The sequence below is a fragment of the Prionailurus bengalensis genome, chromosome E1 (genome assembly GCF_016509475.1).
Source record: "Prionailurus bengalensis isolate Pbe53 chromosome E1, Fcat_Pben_1.1_paternal_pri, whole genome shotgun sequence".
Lineage (NCBI taxonomy): Eukaryota > Metazoa > Chordata > Mammalia > Carnivora > Felidae > Prionailurus > Prionailurus bengalensis.
Window position 1 is genome coordinate 14661820 of NC_057347.1, and position 17595 is coordinate 14679414.

General features: G+C 47.7%; 1 protein-coding gene across 2 annotated transcripts in view; it reads left to right on the forward strand.

Annotated features, from left to right (window-relative positions):
* The window catches only part of SMG6 (SMG6 nonsense mediated mRNA decay factor), a 228616-nt gene that overhangs the window by 188803 nt on the left and 22218 nt on the right, over positions 1 to 17595 (forward strand). For both annotated transcript variants that reach the window (XM_043583439.1, XM_043583440.1), the window contains exon 14: positions 17186 to 17362. In XM_043583439.1, the coding sequence (XP_043439374.1) occupies positions 17186 to 17362 (177 nt within the window). The remainder of the gene's footprint in view (positions 1 to 17185; positions 17363 to 17595) is intronic.

Genomic DNA, 17595 nt, shown 5'->3' on the forward strand with positions numbered 1-17595 from the left:
GATGATCTCTAAGATATGCTGTTAAGTTTTTAAAAATGGCAAAGTACATAACCATTTATATCAATATATTTATAAGAAGTATAGGGAGAGCCCACAGTTCATCATGTATGGCAGTATATGCATGTATCTCTGAGGGACACGACAGAAGCTGGCACAGGGCTGGGGAACAGAGGGTCTAGAAATCAGAATGAGAAGATTTTGTTTTTAAAATTCAGCCTTTTGTACTATTTGTTTGTTTTTACCATGTGCCATGTGTTTACACATCACTAAGCAGCTTCAGTTTGGCCTGTAGGTGCCACCGTATATCTTCAGTGGAAGAAGCCACTTTGGAAGCCGAGATGCCACCATATCTTCAGTGCCTCCTAGAAGATGCTCTCATTGAGCTTCTCTTCTGCTTTGTCAGCAGCAAGAGTGGCTTTAGTCTAAATAGCAGAATTCATTGATAGCTTTTAATTCTGTGTTGTCAGTTTTAAAAAAGTTGAGGCTGTGTGGGGCTTCCCTAGTACACGCTGGTACAGAAATTTTGTCTGTCTTACCAGTGTGAAGCAGTGAAACTGTACCACAAAGTTCAGTTGACCATTGAACAACACAGGCCTTGGGGCTGCTGACCCCCTGCACAGTTGAAAATATGCATAAAACTTGGCTCCCCAGGGGCGCCTGCGTGGCTCAGTCGGCTAAGCGTCTGACTTTGGCTCAGGTCATGATCTCACGGTTTGTGGGCTCGAGCCCTGCGTCAGGCTCTGTGCTGACAGCTCAGAGCCTGGAGCCTGCTTCAGATTCTGTGTCTCCTCTCTCTCTGCCCCTCCCTGCTTATGCTCTGTCTCTTTCTCAAAAATAAACAAACATTAGAAAAGAAAAAATCTTGGTTCCCCCCCAAACTTTACTAATAGCCCACTGTTGATCAGAAGCCTTACCAGTAATATAAACTTAGTCGATTAACATGTATTCTGTATGTTATGTGTATTCTATATTGTATTCTGACAATAAAGTAAGCTAGAGAAGAAAATGTTAAGAAAATCATAAGGAACCATATATACCATATATGTTAACTAACTAGAATTTAAATAAAAACTTGAAATAAGGGGAAAAAAACATAAGGAAGAGAAAATACAGTACTATACTGTATTTATCAGAAAAAATCTGCATATAAGTGGACCCCACGCAATTCAAACCTGTGTTGTTCAAGGGTCAGCTGCAGTCTGTGATTGTTTGCATGTCTTTCTGTGCATGTGCTTTAGAAGTAGGATACGCAGCATTCATAGTTACTGGCTTGCTACCTCCAAGCCTGTTCTTAGTCCAATGACCTGGAGTTATTTAGTAAAGAACCGGAAATATATTCTGACAACAGCTTTTTGGACTCTTTTGCAAATCCTATGAGGATATACTACATAGGCTTGGTGATCAGAAATGGGTCAGGTGAGATACCATCAAGTCCAGTGTTGTTTTGCGAGAACGACCTGCAGAAAAATAAATCTCCATGAATTAGATGGAAGTCACAGTCTTCATTCTGTTCTGTTTTGGTCATAAGAAAACTCCATGTAAGTTATTTATTTTGTCTGGGCTTAAGTTTACTCTCTATAAAATAGAGGGTGAAAGTAGTCTGTCCCATCATGATAGCTCATTAAGAATTAAATGAGATATTATAAGTGAAAATGTCTAGATTTTGAAAATAAAAGTCTCTCGATTTATATGTTCTTCATAGTGAGTGGAGAGGCAGTTAAGAAGACTCTAAACAAATAACCGGTTGCAGTTTAGTCCCACACCAGATTCCCATATCTCTTCCAGATCATCCTGCAGTCTCTGTTGCTGTTTTCTGTAATTCATAAAGATTTCCTCAGACCTTCCACCGTCTCCGTTTTCTACCCTTTCAGCCGTTGCCATTATCTTGTGGCTTTGGATGTAGAAAACCTGTTGGATTTACCTTTGAAGCTAGGATTCAGGCCCAGTGTGAAATTAGGCAGGATTCAGAAGGCAAGGCAGGTGTGCTTACACTTGCGTTATCCCAGGACCCTCCTATAATGGTAACCCTCAAGTGAGGGTATGTGAGCCCTTCAGAGAACAACAAAACACTTTGAAAAGAAAATCATGCTGTCCTGGGTGTTCCAGAGCTTCCCATACTGGCCCCCTTCCGGCACCATTCCTTTCTGCAATCCCACCCCACTGTCAGCCCTGGCACATAGTCTCACGAACATGCCACCTGCCTCTCTCTCTCTCTCTCTGGCCCCATCCTTTGGCTGCTCAGTTTATTTTTTCCACATCCTCACCCTCTTCCAGTTCCAAGCTAAATAACCCTCACAGATGGCTTGTTCCATCAGAGCTGTTTAAGAACACAGGACAGTGAACTGGGGTCCAGAAGGCGCTGCCAAAGCCCAAGGCTGCCCTTCCTACAGAGGTCCAAGACAACTTTGTCATCAGCTCTTTAGAAGTCCATGGACAGTGAGCAGAAAGGCTGGCAGGTTGGGTGGTGGAATATCTCTTTAACAGTATAATCCTCTAGCAGCTAGCAACTAGTTCTCACTTAGATTTACAAGTCAGAACCTGGAGCCGGATACATTGCATACTCCATTTTCCACAGAAGACAGAGCACTTTGTAGTTGGCATTTCTCCCCCACTTTTTTACAGCATGGAAACCCAACAGGAAATGGCAGTCCCATTTGTGTTTTGGATCGTGGTTTGAGTCCTTACTGAACCTCTTTGTGAACTCCTGTAGAGGTCTAGACCCCTGCCCTGCCTGACCTGAAGGGCAGTATTCCCAGCTGTCAGCACATCCTTGGGAAGAGGGTGAACTTCAGACGCCTATTAGAAATCCTGCAGATGAGAGGAGACCCAGAATTTCACTATTTCTTTCCTGTCAGCAAGGACATGTAAGTTTCCTGTCTGCCTTGTCATCAGCTTTGGAACACTTTTCTCCTACATCCCTTCATGCATGCAATGGTCTGTAAGCTTCTGCCCCCATTCATTATCCCAGCACCCTCCTTCCCTCTGTCCTAATCAGATGGGTCTGGTTAATTTTGCCCTCATGACAAGACAGCCTTTTCCTCATCCTCACAGTTATTCCTGTGGGACGTAAAACCTCTCTGATCATGGTCTCCCTCTCTTTTCCCTTCCTTCTCTGACCCCCTCTAACTGTACCCTTTGTAAGTCAGTTCCTCTGAGGTCACTGAGGAAGGGCAGTCTGTGCCATTTGCCACTATAGGAGTCTCTTTTTCCTCGGTAAGCAGAGTTCCCTTGAGAGACCCCTTCCCTTCCTCTGCTGAAAGCCATGTTGGCGGCTTCTCTGCCTGAACTCAGGCATAATGGGGCAGGGAACAATGGCATGTGTGCAGCGTCCTGGCTAGACAAAGGGAAGTTAACTCTTAGCCAGAGAGAGCAGACAGTTGAGGAAGCTTCCCCCGAAAAGAAGAGAGAAGGCAAGGAAAGACAGAATTCTGTGGCAGGGAGGTACTCCCTGAGAACTCAGGCAGAAATCAGCATCTCCTCCCTAAGCCTGATCTTTCGATTGAGAACCAAATTATTGTTCTTTCTCTTCTCTGCCTTCATTTCTTGCTCCAAGACCAAGAGCTGCCAGATGAACAACACACCCTGTTGCTTGCACAGTAAAAGTGTCTCAGGCTAATGGATTCGTGGAGCCTTGGGGTGCCAGGTGGAAGCAGACGACTTTGGTTTCTTTTTTCTTGTCCCCATGCTCCCTGGTGGACTTGCCTCTTTACGGTACATCCAGAGTTCAAGACTGTGTACTGCAGAGAACTTGGGGACACTCATATGTAGGTCTTAAGTTGGCACCCAGCAGTGACTAGTTTCCCATATCCATTCATTTCATCAACTGATCGGCTAAGGTCTTGCCCCTACTGTGTCCAGAGAAATGAAATTAATCTGAAGGATATAACTCCTTTTAAGATGGGTACGCTGAGAAATGTTAAATTTCATTACCTTTATTCTTGCCTATGGCTTAGCCAAGCATCCATTTGGTTTGTGTTCATCTGAACGCAGCCTCATCAGAACTGTTTATTTTGTCCTGGGGTTGGGCCTTTGGGTTGCTGCTGAGCGGGGCTGGGGGTGGGAGGCATCCCTTAGTGAAAAGGACTTGAACTTAAGTCCTCTTCCCCAAAAGTACCATTTCCTTCTAAGAGGCTACAAAGTATAATGAACACAGACTTTGGAATAACACGAATCTGGGTTCAAATCCCAGCTTCACCACTTACTAGATGTTCGTTTCCTCTGAGCTTCAGTTTCCTCTTCCTCTTTCTGTCTCAAAGGATTACTGTGATAGTCAAATGAAGTAACATAATGCCTGGCAACCAGCAGTTACCAGTTCATCTCCACCACAGCTTTCCCAGTACAATGGGATATTTCAGCCACTGGGAAGCTGTGGGCAGTGAAAATTGCGGAGGAAGTAAAATGCTGACTTGTTCTACATGTTGCTACCCTGAACCTCCCTGATGGGTTTCTTGCATGCTCATGAGTTTTTTGCTTCTAGAATGTGCCCTACCCCGAGTTTGTATTCTGATCTCCAGAGACCACTTCTTACCTCTTTGCCCCTTGACTTTTCTTAAAGGGCCCTTCTTGACTTTGGATCTGGTGAAAAGTTAGCCAGAAAGCTTGCCCTCCGCCTCCCGTGGGGAGGCTCGTAGTTTTGGCTCATACCCTCCAAGTGGCCTGGAGAGAGCTACAGGGTGTCGGAGATGGCCATGGGAAAGAAATGGCTCACAAAAAGATGACGGTGTGTGAGCCAGCAGCTCCCCACTGCCTGCTGGAGCAAAAGCTCAGTGAGGCCGCCGACAAGAGTCTTCAGAACACTAAACAGGTGATTAAAACATCAGTATGAGTCTTTCCAAACTTCACAGAAAGCCAAAAACTTAGTTTGGACACCAACAGAAATTTTCCGCTCTGGAGCTTTATAAACTGGTCTGCTGTTTCTTCCTCTGCTCTGTGGCCAGAGGGGAGCTCTGTGCTAATGATTCCATAAAACCCTCCAAGTCTTCCTGAGTGGCTTATCATATGAGAAGAGCCGATACCACCTTTTTCCATCATGAGTTGTCTCTAGCCTCTCGCTGTTAGTTCAGATTCTGAAGCTTCAGCCCTTCTGAGAAGGCCAAGCCCAACTCTTGGCACTGACCCCTGTGACAGAGCTGAACTCCAGCATCAAGGTCAGTGGCAGAACTGTCTTTCCTCTCCTCCTTTCCAAGATGACTGCCCAGAATCATAGAAACGTTTAAGAATGGAAAGAGACCTTCAGAATCATCTGCATTTTGCAAACAAGGTTCAGTAAGTTAGCCAAGATCACATGAGTTAGGAAAGCATGAAGTGAACTTTCCTCTAGACCCTGCTCTCCCCAGACTCATGCCATGTCAGCCGCCTGTGGGAAGAGTGCCTCACCCAAAGGAAGTCAGTCTTCAAGCAGTGAGCGTCAAGAGACTGCCCGCTTTGAGTTTCTGTACGAAATCAGACTTTTCCCCTTGCGGGGATTGTGAGAATCTCTGCCTGAAGCACAGGTAAACCTTCTGGGTTCATGGAGAGCTGCGGGCAGTTGGAACACTGGTTACGAGCAGAGGCACACGGGTGGGTGCAGAGCAAATAGGGGATGGGGATTAAAGAGTACACTTACCATGAGGAGCCCTGAATAACATACACGGTATTGTTGAATTACTGTACTATACACCTAAACTAATGTAACACTGTGTGTTAACTATAGGGTAGTTAAAATTAAAACCTTGATTACAAAAAAAGAGCAGAGGCACATTTTAGCTCCTCCATTTACTAGTTGTATAGCCTTGAGCAAGTTACTTCTCTGTGCTTTGGTTTCCTCGTCTGTAAAATTGAGATGATGACAGCACCTGCTTCATGGGGCCGTGGGGATTAGAGGAGTTGTGTATGGACCGTATCTGGCACGGTGCCTGGCATGTAGCAGCCGTTCACTAAGCGTTAGCTGTAGCTGTCACGGTGAAGGAAGCACGCAGCGGATTTTGTTGTTATGGCTAAAGCCCTGTGGCATAAAGCTGTCCCGGGAAGTGGCTCTGGTGAGGTGGCATGAACATAAGGCTAGGAACTCCTTTCATCTGGCTTCACATCTCATTTAATTTACTCAAGTTTCAGTTTCTTCTTCTCTATAATCGGTACCTGAATGTAATAGTAGCTGCTTCAGAGTCACCTGGCTGGCTCAGTCGGAGGAGCATGCAGCTCTTGATCCTGGGGTTGTGAGTGTAGAGATTACTTGAAAGTAGAACCTTTAAATAATAACAATAACAACAACAACAACTGCTTCCGGGGCACCTGGAGGCTCAGTCAGTTAAGCATCCAACTCGACTCTGGCTCAGGTCATGATCTCACGGTCCATGGGGACTTCCTGTAGTCTTCCACCCTTTAAAGCACTGACTCTCAAACTTCAGTGTTCGCTTATTTAGAGTACACATTCCAAGCCCCTATCCCTAGAAACACTAAGTTAGTGCCTAGTGGAATCCAGGAGTATGCATTTTTAACAGACTCACTATGTGATTTTGATGTGGGTGGTTGTTTTGTTTTTTGTTTTTTGTTTTTTTTTTAATGTTTATTTTTGAGAGAGAGAGCAAGAGCTGGGGAGGGGCAGAGAGAGGGAGACATAGGATCTGAAGCACGTTCCAGGCTCTGGGCTATCAGCACAGAGCCCAACACAGGGCTCGAACCCACAAACTGCAGGATCATGACCTGAGCTAGTCAGGCCCTTAACCGACTGAGCCACCCAGGCGCCCAAGATGCAGGTGGTTTTTAAAAATGCTTTTAGTGTTGGGTGCCTAGGTGGCTCAGTTGATTAAGGGTCTGACCACCTCAGGTCATGATCTCACAGTTCATGAGTTTGAGTCTCACATCAAGTGAGCTCTAGCCCTGCTTCGGGTGAGCCCCGCTTCTCCCTCTTTCTCTCACTTTCCCTCTCTCTCTCTGACCCTCACTCACTTGCACTCTCTTTCTCTCTGTCTCTCAAAAAAAAAATGCTTTTTAGTGTTTAGAGGTATAGAAAAGGGAACTGATATTTATTGAATTTCTTCTGCATCCCAGACATTTACCTTACTTACACCTTATCTCAAACTATGGATGGACTTTAGTTAGTCAGCTTTAGTTAGCCAAGCTTGAGGCATGGGCCACGTGTAAGATTCAGGACTCTGGGTGTAGAATCTGAAAATACAACTTAAAGTGGCTTTCTACCTCAGCCCTAATCTCAGAATTTCTGTGTGCCATATTTTTAATATGCCATGAGGATTCTTGAGATATGGCTGCAGTTTTTTTCTCAGAGCACCACACTGGTGCTTTGAAGAACTTAGGTCTTACCCCTTGCTGAGGTGTGTTATACCCTGTCCAGGGGCAACAGCCTCTAGTTAAGACAAGGCAAAACGTGCCCAGAGCTTGGCTTGTTGTGGTATCTTATTTCAAACCCAAAACTCAGTAGGCAACCTGTCAAAAGAGAGTACCTGTGTTTTATTGAGCCCAAACCTCCACGGGGAGCACTATCCAAAGCAGAGAGTAGCATCTCTGAGTTTATCCAAGGTGTCTGTGTTGCACAACACAGAGTATGATTCACATACTGTACAGTGTGGCTGTCTCCCCTCTGTGATCATGTCATCCACACTATCCACGTACTCAGTGTGTGTTAGATGCTACAGATAGATTTTTCTTTAAATAGGTGTGTGTGTGTGTGTGTGTATACAAATTATGGTGCCTACCTTCAAGAATCTTACTTAGGGGAGAAAACAGGACAGACTGATGGGAGAAAGATACTGAGAAGCATTAACAAATCAACAGATCAGATTCGTAGATGTCATGAATTTGAGAGGGAACACATTCTCAGGTGACAAATGTAGGATCCAAATAAAACTTGATAGGTTACAATGAAAGAAGTAAATAACAAGATGAAATCAACTAGGAATAAAGGTAGAATCCTACCTTATCCAAAAAGTCAGCTGCACATAGCAAGTAGCACGCAGCACAATCGTAAGTAAACGGGGTTTTTTTTATAACATGGGGAGGCCTCAGTGAAGGAATGTTTAAAAGGGAACAGTGGAGGGCTTGCACTTAGTGGGGGGAGAGATTATTTAGCCATTTATGTGGAAACACTTTGGGGATTTGGACACAATGTGTCCTTAGTACAAGGTGGTGAACAAGAAAACCAGTACAGTTTTGACCTCAATTCATAGGACGGAGGTATCCAGAATGGAACAAGGAGGAGATGTTCCGTCTGTTCTCAGCTGCCGGCTCACACGTGGGCACTCGCTCTCAGAGACACATTAGTCTCAGTGAAAGTCTTGGTGAAAGAATAAGCAGGATGTTGAGACAATTGAAGTGAAGAGCAGTTGAAGGAAGTGGGGCTGTTCAGCCTAGGGAGGGTATAATACAATCGACTTCAAACCATCCGAGGCCAGTCAGGTAGAAGCAGAATTTGGGGGTTTTTATGTGGCCCCCGGGAACAGAATTAGAAGCACCAGGAGGCAAATTTGGGCTTAAGAGATAGACGTTTCTACCAATTAGAAAAGTCAAAAAATGGAATGGGCTCCCTGGTAGAAAATGAACCCCCTTGTAGAGTCAAAATAGTAACAGACCTCTCATACAGCGTGGTCAATACTGGAAGATAACAGGAAAAACAAAGAAATCCATTAAGTAGGTAACAATAAGAATTACTCCCACGTTTCTTAAGCATTTGGTGGTTTTAAATCCACAGTCTTGAATCCTCCCCACTTGAAATATTCAGGAAAGGGTTGGATCACTGGGAGATGATATGGAGGAGGTTCCGGTTGTGGCAGCGTGGCTCTGAAGGACAGGCGACTCTTCGTGGAAGCAGTACACATGCTGAGGGCTGCTAGTGAGGTCAGAGAAGGTGAATGAAGTGTTGGCCTAGGCTACAGGTGCTGAAGGGACCACCTGTGGACTTGGGAGAGTTAGCATAGGTTGCTGTGGAATCGCTCTCTAGTTGAAAGTTCTGTGAGGTCAAGGATGGCGTCTGCCTTGTTCTCCCTTATGTGCCCAAAATGTCTAACACATAGTAGAGCCTTAGGAAAAATTTGTGGGCGGTGGGCTGGCACATTGAGTAAGACTTCTTAAGAAAGACTTTGTATCAAACATAAAGGAAGACGAGGGAATGAACTGATTGAATAACAGCAAAGCCTCAGAGGTGCAAAAGGGAGCCAACAGCATGTGGGGGGATATCAAACAGGGTTGCCTGGGGCCTTGAATTGAGGATTAGGGAATAATAGCAAGAAGGGAGAGTGGTGATACACAGTGGGGAGGGGACGGTGGGTGCCAGAGGGCTCAGACAAGTCAGGGAAAGCGTTAAGAGAGATCGGGATTTCATCTAGTAGTGAGGCTGAGCCCGAGGGAATTAATTCTCCATCCTGACTTCCTGAGGACCCGTCACCTAAAAGGGATAAAGGAGCGCTGTGCCAGGTCTCCTGGGGCTGTGTCTTCCTCCTCCTTGAGGGAAGAGGAATGAGGATTCTGCCACCCTGCGTGCTGCAGGTCATAAGGCCAGGGTGACGGATTTCTCTCTTAGGACAGAGGCAGAGAGTCTTCCATATACCTGATCTGAATGTGACCCGCCACCCACTGGAGCCACCGGGGACTTTGTTTTCTACTGAATCCTCAGGGCCTGGAACAGTGCCTAATGCACACAGTAGGCATTTAGAAAATATTTGTTGAATTGACTGTTGACTAAGTGTGTCGAATGCTGCAGATATCTCAGAGAGGGTATTCTCCCCCACACACGTAAAATAAAACTAGGAACAAATTTGGTGAAGGAACCTGAACACAAACCTAAAGGGTGGTCTCCTGATCCTGGCCATCTGGAAGCAAATAAGAATGTAGCTCAGCGTAACTGGAGCCCAAGATAAGTGCTCCTAGCCCAGAACTAACTGGCAATGTAGAAACAGACTGCATGCGGGTATTTGCAGACTGAGACAGACATGAGGACTTTCATCCCCAGGGGCTGAGCTTGTAGCCTCCCCTGCTGGTTCAGTAAGTGAGGGCCCCAGCGCCTGTGTTCCAGGTTTCAGACCAGCTGAAGCCAGCCAGACCTGAAAGGCTTGTGTTGGCAGTGCCAGTATCCGCCCCTGACTCCTGCCGATGTGGGTGGCTGCTCTCAGAGCACTCTGCAGGGGAAGCGGATTGGACTGCAGCCCAAGCTACTGCTGCCTATAGTTTGCTCTCTGCAACGGGCTCATGTTGAGAATGCACCTTGCTCGTACAGCCGGAGCTCAGAGCTCTAGAAAAGAATAGTTTCTTTCCACGAGGGAACCGTTCGAGAAGAGCAAGCTGTACTTTACACAGGAAAATCCAGACTCCTCTCTCTGGCTTTGTTCAGAATGCCAAGCTCAGGAAATTCAGGTGGGTAGAAAATGCCACATTGGGGATTTTCTCATCATTTCTTTTGTATTGAGGAACCTGGAGCAAGGATCCAGCTGGGTCTCATTTAAGGAGGATAGTGCTAAAAAGACAAAGCCACCACACAACCCCAGTATGAAGTAGCTAGATGGACAAGGCAATCTTGATATTCAGTACAGGATTTTAGTTCTGTTGTGTGCATTAATGGCTTGTTTATCCTAAAGCCCAGGTCCTTGAGGCCTCTCTAGAGTCCCACAGAATGCGTGTCTATGGTTAGGCCTAAGAATCTCTGTGGAGATTAGGAGGAGGGACAGCTAGAGAGAGGCCAGGCCTTGCTTCCACCAAGTGGCCTACCCAGCAGCCTGGATCCAGCACCTTAGTTCTGAGTAAGATATTCCAGCAGCTTCAACAGCCAGGTGAACATTCCAGAGGAGTGCCAGCCCCATGTTTCCTTCTTCATTACCTCTGAGTCTGGCTTCCACGCATGTCTGAGCAGAGTGAGGCAGCAAGGAAGAAGAAAAAAGAACAGCCATTCATTAATTGAGCACTTGGCCCGGGCACCTTGCTGAATGTTTGATAATGCATTATCTCTTTTATTTTTATTTTTTTAATTTTTTTAAACGTTTTTTATTTATTTTTGGGACAGAGAGAGACAGAGCATGAACGGGGGAGGGGCAGAGAGAGAGGGAGACACAGAATCGGAAACAGGCTCCAGGCTCTGAGCCATCAGCCCAGAGCCTGATGCGGGGCTCGAACTCATGGACCGCGAGATCGTGACCTGGCTGAAGTCGGACGCTTAACCGACTGCGCCACCCAGGCGCCCCACATTATCTCTTTTAAACCTCAGAACAACTTGAGCAAACAGAGGCTCAGAGATGCTAAGTAACTTGTCTGTAGACACACAGCTAGGAAGTCGTAGTTAAGACAAGTCTCTCAAGTCTCTCTGACTGTGAAGCCCAGGCTCTTGATCAACCCCGTTTATTGCCTCAACTTGCCTCTTTCCAGAATGGACCCATTGTTTCTACTGTGCTTACCTTCTCAGTGCCAGGGTATGCTCCACAATTCTGTTCCCTCGACTCTCCCTCCAGGGTGAACATAATCTGCCTCCCAGTAGCCAGGTATCTGCACCTTTTGGAATATACAGTAAGACTGTTTATTAGGGTAGCCTCTTCCCTGTCCCTGAACTCTTCTACCTAACCATTTTCCAGTTCCCACCCATCCCTCTCTAGGAGACTTCAGGGCAGTGCAGGGGTGCAAGTGCACGCACGTGCACACACACACACACAGTAGAGGTGGGTGTGGCGAGCGGCTGCCATACCACTCTGAACAGGCATCTGCGTGTTGTCAGTTGATGGGTAGCGCCCCCCGTTGCCTCCACTGTGAAAAAAACACAGCTGTTGGGACCAGACATGTGGAATGGGGTGACTGCTGTGGGCTGGTCGACGATGTTAACATCTCATTTTGTGATTCATTGACCTCTCAACTAACACAGACTAACTATATAGGACTAAGGAGTGCTGGGTCTGGACATTGGGATCGAAAGTGACTGCAGGAGAGGCCTGCATTTAGCTGCGTTGCATAGAAATGGGGCCCCGCTGCAGCAGGGATAGGGAAATGGTGAAGTGCTGAGTGACTCCCTTGACAGTGTGCCCAGGGCTTTTCAGGTTATATGTCTAGCACAGGGACCCGTGCCTCTTCTCCCTCTGCCCCCTTTGTCATTCAGCACCTGCACAGGTTCTTCCTTTCTTTCCCCTCTGACCCGCCACCATCTCTCATAGTCCAGTACCAATTCACTCTGATTCAGGTAGGCTGTGAATGTCTGTCTCCCCATCGTAAGCTACTCCCTGTGTCTTCAGAGTGAATGTGCATCCTTATGGCCAGCTCCCTCCTGCCTCTGGAGTCCGCTCCCTGCCTGGAAACCCCTCCCTCTAGGAATGTGAATGAACCACTTCCTCTGTCCTCCCAGCTCCAGAGGATTCCCTGTGTCTGAACTTTCATTGGCAGGCCTCTTTGTAGGCTGACCCACCCTTGGCCACTACAGAATTGTCCTTCCCACCCTGTAGTCTCCTGTGAGGGTGAGTCGTGAATAACCAGAGGTTCCCAGTTTGTGAAAACGCTTTAGTCTGACTTTAGCTTCTTGTAGCCAATCTGTAGGCTTGGCTTATTAAAGATGATAATTAACCCATTGCTAATTGACCTCAGAAGCCAGCCAAACAGCCTATATTCACCAGCCTTGGTGGTGGATTTGCAGGCTATTTTAAGCTTTCTTAATAATCTCCGCAAGACTTCACTTTCTGTCTGCATCTTATTTGCTCTAAGGACATTCTGTAAAATTAACAAGCTATAAAATTTGATTGAAGGTTTCAACAAATGTGAGAATAATTGGCTCCATTTAGAGAAACAAGAAAAACAACCTGTAAACTTCAGTTTGTAGAGGAAAACCCATGTGATTTTTTCTCTTTAACCAGAGGAGCAGTAGCAAGCAGGACTTTTTAAGACCAGAAAAAAATAGAACTGGCTGATAGTACAGGTTTAAATTCTGGTTCCCCCAAACCAAGAGTTCAGAAAAAAGAAACTACAAAATCAAACCAGCCCCTGTTGTGCTTGTGCCTTCCAAGAGGGCCGTTTGGAGATAACAGGGACCCCAATAAAGATGGAGTGAGTGCCTCATTCCCTAGAACTTGAATCCAGAGGCCTGGTTCTCAGAGCTCGCTTGGCTACACGGGCGCAGGGAAGGGAGGAGTGTTCTCCCTTCTCTGTGGCAGCTCTGAGGTGTTGAGTCTTGCAACTCAGAGGACATCAATCAGTCTGTGGTACCTGGTGCTCAGTTCCTTTTCTCTGTCTGTCGCCCTCCCCCACAGTCCATAAGACAGATCTCTTTTTCTGTTCCTTCCAGGGCATCTCTGCCCAGGCCGGGCTTGTCTCCTGCCAAGTGGCTGTAGAACACTCCATTCCTTGCTTATCAACCCCACCTAAGGTACCCCAGACCAGTAGCTCGGTCTGCCTTCCCTCTTCTCTCTTGACCTAGAGGTTTCTTCCTGCTTTCCACAAGACCTAACTTTCCACATAGCTCCAAGCTCCACTTACCCCATGCATGCTCTCATTATACCTCTAAGGAACTGAGTCTGTGACAGGACAGACTCCTGTGTGGCCTTGCCACATCTTGCTTTCAGTCCTCCTTTCTGCTTGGTTCTTTGCGTGTGGACCTGATCCAGTGATAACCGGAGCCCTGAAGCTAGAGGTTTCAGTTCCCACTGGTGGGGCACGCTGCCTCAGATGGTTTTCAGGGGAACGGAAAGGGGCTTTCTCTGGGCGCCTTTCTTTTAGCTCTTCCCTGACCTAAAACCCCAGTTTTCTTTTCAAAGCTGACTAGAGTGATTTGTGTAAGACACTTTGTCCATCAGTGTTGGAGTTCCTGGTAATCTCCTACACAGTGAGTCTCCCTCCAGAAGGGCCAGAACTGCTACTGAGAAGGTGCTGGGTCCCAGGTTCCCTGGGGTAGTCCCTGGCCAGCAGCCCTTTTACTTACCTCTAGCCTGTTAACAGCCCATGACGGAGGCCTCCCCTGCCCAGCTCTGTTGTTTGCCCAGAGCTGCAATGTACAGGCCGCTTACATTCTGTGTTTTTCATTGATATAGAACGGAAAAATGTACTCATGAACAGAGCTGTTGTGAGGATTATGTCATAGACTTCAGCTGGACTCCTTCCTCTCCAAGCAGGGAGCCCAGCTTTAACCCCTGTCCTACCAGGAAGTCCTTCTTGGCCAGCCAGAGAGCATCTTGGAGTTGGCTCTTTATGGGTGGTTCGAAGGGCTTCTTCCATCATGGTGTCCCTTATTAACCACATTTAAACTTTTTCCCCAACTCAAGTGCTGGAGTCTTTGTCTGGGAGAATATTCCCATAAGCCTCTTGTAAACTACAGGACCAAGAGAACTGTGGTCCTCATTCTGCTGGGCTCATTCCTCTGGCCTTAAAGTGGAATGCTTTACCAGATAGGCCAGAAGGCTGGAGACAGAAGTTTCTCTATGCCCCTGGGCAAGCCCTAGACTTTCTCTCTCAGTTCCCCCATCTACTATATAGCTAGAAGCCCATTTCTCACTCACTTTGGAAACCTAAGGAGACAGCACAGCCTTGGCTGTCCTCCCTGCTAGTTGGGTTGCAAAGGAGGGAGTTTGCAATTCCAAAAGGCTGGGTAGCTTGTCTCTCTGCAGACACCTAGAATTCTCTTTAGATCTTTTAGTGGCATCTCAGAGATCCCAGTGGATCGAAACCCTTGAGAATCAGCCAGGAGTGCCCTCGCCCTAGGGAAGGAACTAACTGGCCATAGCAGACAAAATCCCCAAAGAAACCTTGTTCCTTCTAAACATTAGAGGGACAATCAAAAAAGGGGGTGGGGGGGGACACGACACGCCTTTTTGCTTTTGTGTCCGTGTGAATGACAATCCCCAGTGATCCCCTAAGGATGTGCTGCAGGCAGACTCAGGATGTCTGCATCCTTGGGGCCCCCCTGCTGTGCCCTGGAAATCCCCATCTCAGGAGTCCCACGTCCATAATGTGCCCTTTCTCCCTCTTGGCCACTAATCACACTTTCTTCCTGAGCCTTTGAGCATGCCACCAAGCCCATGCTGTAAACAGCAGGAACTCTTCTCACTGCCTATCAGCGGGCACACACAGCCGTGGACATGCTCTGCTCTTCTGGGCACATTTCTGCTGCATATTCAGCAAGAGTCCTGGCATACTTCTTACCATCCAGGTGATGCCAAGGACCATGGCAAGCTTTTCCTCTGTCTTCCTCTCACCCCTTAACCCCCACCTCCTCTCCATTCACTGGTAGCAGCCTCACACTGAAAAGGAAAGTCCTGGACCCATTACATAATTCTCCATAGTGCAAGCAGTAGCTGGGGCATAAGGTCAGAGGTCATAGTGGGGTCAGGTGGCTGACACACACTGTAACGACAAGGTGGTTAAAATTAGACCACAGAGAGGAAACTGGCAGTCTTGTGGAAATGCAGAAGTTTCCTCTGCAAGTGAGAGGCTGGGGATGCAGGGAGGCCACTGTGCGTGCTGCCTGCCAGGCCATTACTCACTGCAGCTCTGTTCTTTAATGCTTTTTAGCCCCTGCTTCTGTATTCTAGCCTTTCTCATGACATGTTTGAACAAACACACGCAGTAGAACCTATGGCTACCTGCCCTGGCCCAAGTCCAGGACCTGGCACCCCAAGTTCAAGATGGCTGTCCTTTCCTAAGCTTTCTCTGGGTAGCTGAGCACCTGTTAAGTCAGCTTCTCAGGTGGAGGTGGTCGAGACTCAGCCTGAGATTCAGGCCTATAATGCTACCAGGGCCATTGGTGAGGGTGAGCAGGGGGCACTCATAGGCAGGGAGAATAGCAGGTTTGGCTGGGAGGGGCAGCAAAGGATAGAGTCACAGAGTTGGAGTCACAGCTGACTGGTGCGTGCTGCACTTGCCCTGGCCAGCCAGCTGGCACAGTAGCGCTCAGCTCCACAGTGTCCTAGAAGACTTGGATCACACCTGCCTCATGTTCCCCTGTGCCTGTCGGTCCTTACTGCGAGCCTCCTGTGTGCCCCACTTGCCCTTAGCACCCCCTGGTAGAGAAGCACAAAAAGTGCAAGATGTATCCCTTTGCTACCAGTGGGGTTATTGTCCAGGTGAGGGGCATATGCACCTGTAAAACAAGGAGCAAACAAGCAAAGCCAGTCTCCAAGTTTGTACTTTACTATGTGATACAGACGTAGAGGTCCCTTTCGTGGTCTGGAATGGGAAAGCATGGTGGAGGGCACTCTCCAGGGGCTAAGGTTAGTGCTGATGAGGCAGTGATGGCCTTCACCAGTTTCCAAGCTCCAGATCAAGCACTTCCTTGGTACATGCCCTGCCAGTAGGGAGGAAAGGACCCCAGAAGCCAGAGATGAAGAGCAGGGCATGCGAGGGTGCCAGCAATGCAGACGGGTTTACAGGTGAGGACACACCTGTGTGGTCTCACAGGAGAAGGACCCCAGACAGAGTGACTACGGAAACTTCCTCTGAGACACTTACAAATTTGACGATTGCTCAAGATATTGAATTTCATTTCAGCTAAATCAGCCCCAGTTTCTCTGACAGCACTGGCTTATGTGCTGATGTGGCCACATGGGAGCAGGATGGCGTGGACCCCTGGAGGAGCAGAGCTTTGGTGAAACAGCCCCTACCTGCTTTGCCTGTCTCCCTTCTCCTGACAACAATTTCCTGCCTGGCCCCAGTCTCTTGAGCACGAGAAGCTCTTAGGTGGAGCAGGAACCTGTCAGGGGAAGCCTGAAGTGATCTAGCTGAAATGAAACAGCCAAGAAAGCCCTCATCATTCATTTTGCACTCAGGCTAGAAGGGCTCCTCTTGGGAACCGAGAGAGAGGGGAGCCGGGAGGAGAATGGAGTGGCCGTGAGGGTACCAGGAAGCTGTATTCTGTGAAAGCCAGTGTTCTGTGCTCCCTCCTTCCTTCTATCAATTAAATGCTAAACTTAGAAGAATCTAGTGTATTCTTTTTTTATATCAGGACCTCAGTAGAAGAAAGGCAAAGCCCAGAGGGGCCTTGATCGTGGGGTTGTCTGCTCCCCCAGAGATGACCTAAGAGAGGTAGTGGTGCTCTCTTCCTCCAGAGGACCTTGACCTCAACCCCCTTGCCCTGGCCCTCCTTCACAGTCTCACACACGCTCAGACTCCCGCTCGTTCACCCCACAGCCTTGTCGGGTAACTTTGACACACTTGTCACGTGCCCCTCTGCCAGCAAATAGTGCCTGTCATCTTCATCTTCCCTTTCAGAAAATGCTGTTTTGCTTCTCTCCCTCTCGCCCTGTAGGTTATTGCAGCCGACTGCAAAAGGGTCACAGTGCTGAAGTATTTTCTGGAAGCCCTTTGTGGACAAGAAGAGCCTCTGCTGGCATTCAAGGGTGGAAAATATGTGTCAGTGGCACCCGTCCCAGACACCATGGGAAAGGAAATGGGAAGCCAAGAGGGAAAACAACTGGAAGATGAGGTACTATGCGGGGAGAGCCCGCTGTGGCAGAGGGAAGGCTCCCCTCCCCGCCCCCAACCCTGCTCTGCCCATGGCTGCTGCTCTTACCCTGGTTATTTATAACCGCTCACAGCAGTATGGATGTGGACGTGACCAGCCAACTTCTCAAGAGTGCACTCTGCTGGTGCCCCTTCCTGCCAGTCCCACCCCAGTGTCTCCATCTCACTCTGCTACGAGTTCCAGATGCTTCTTTT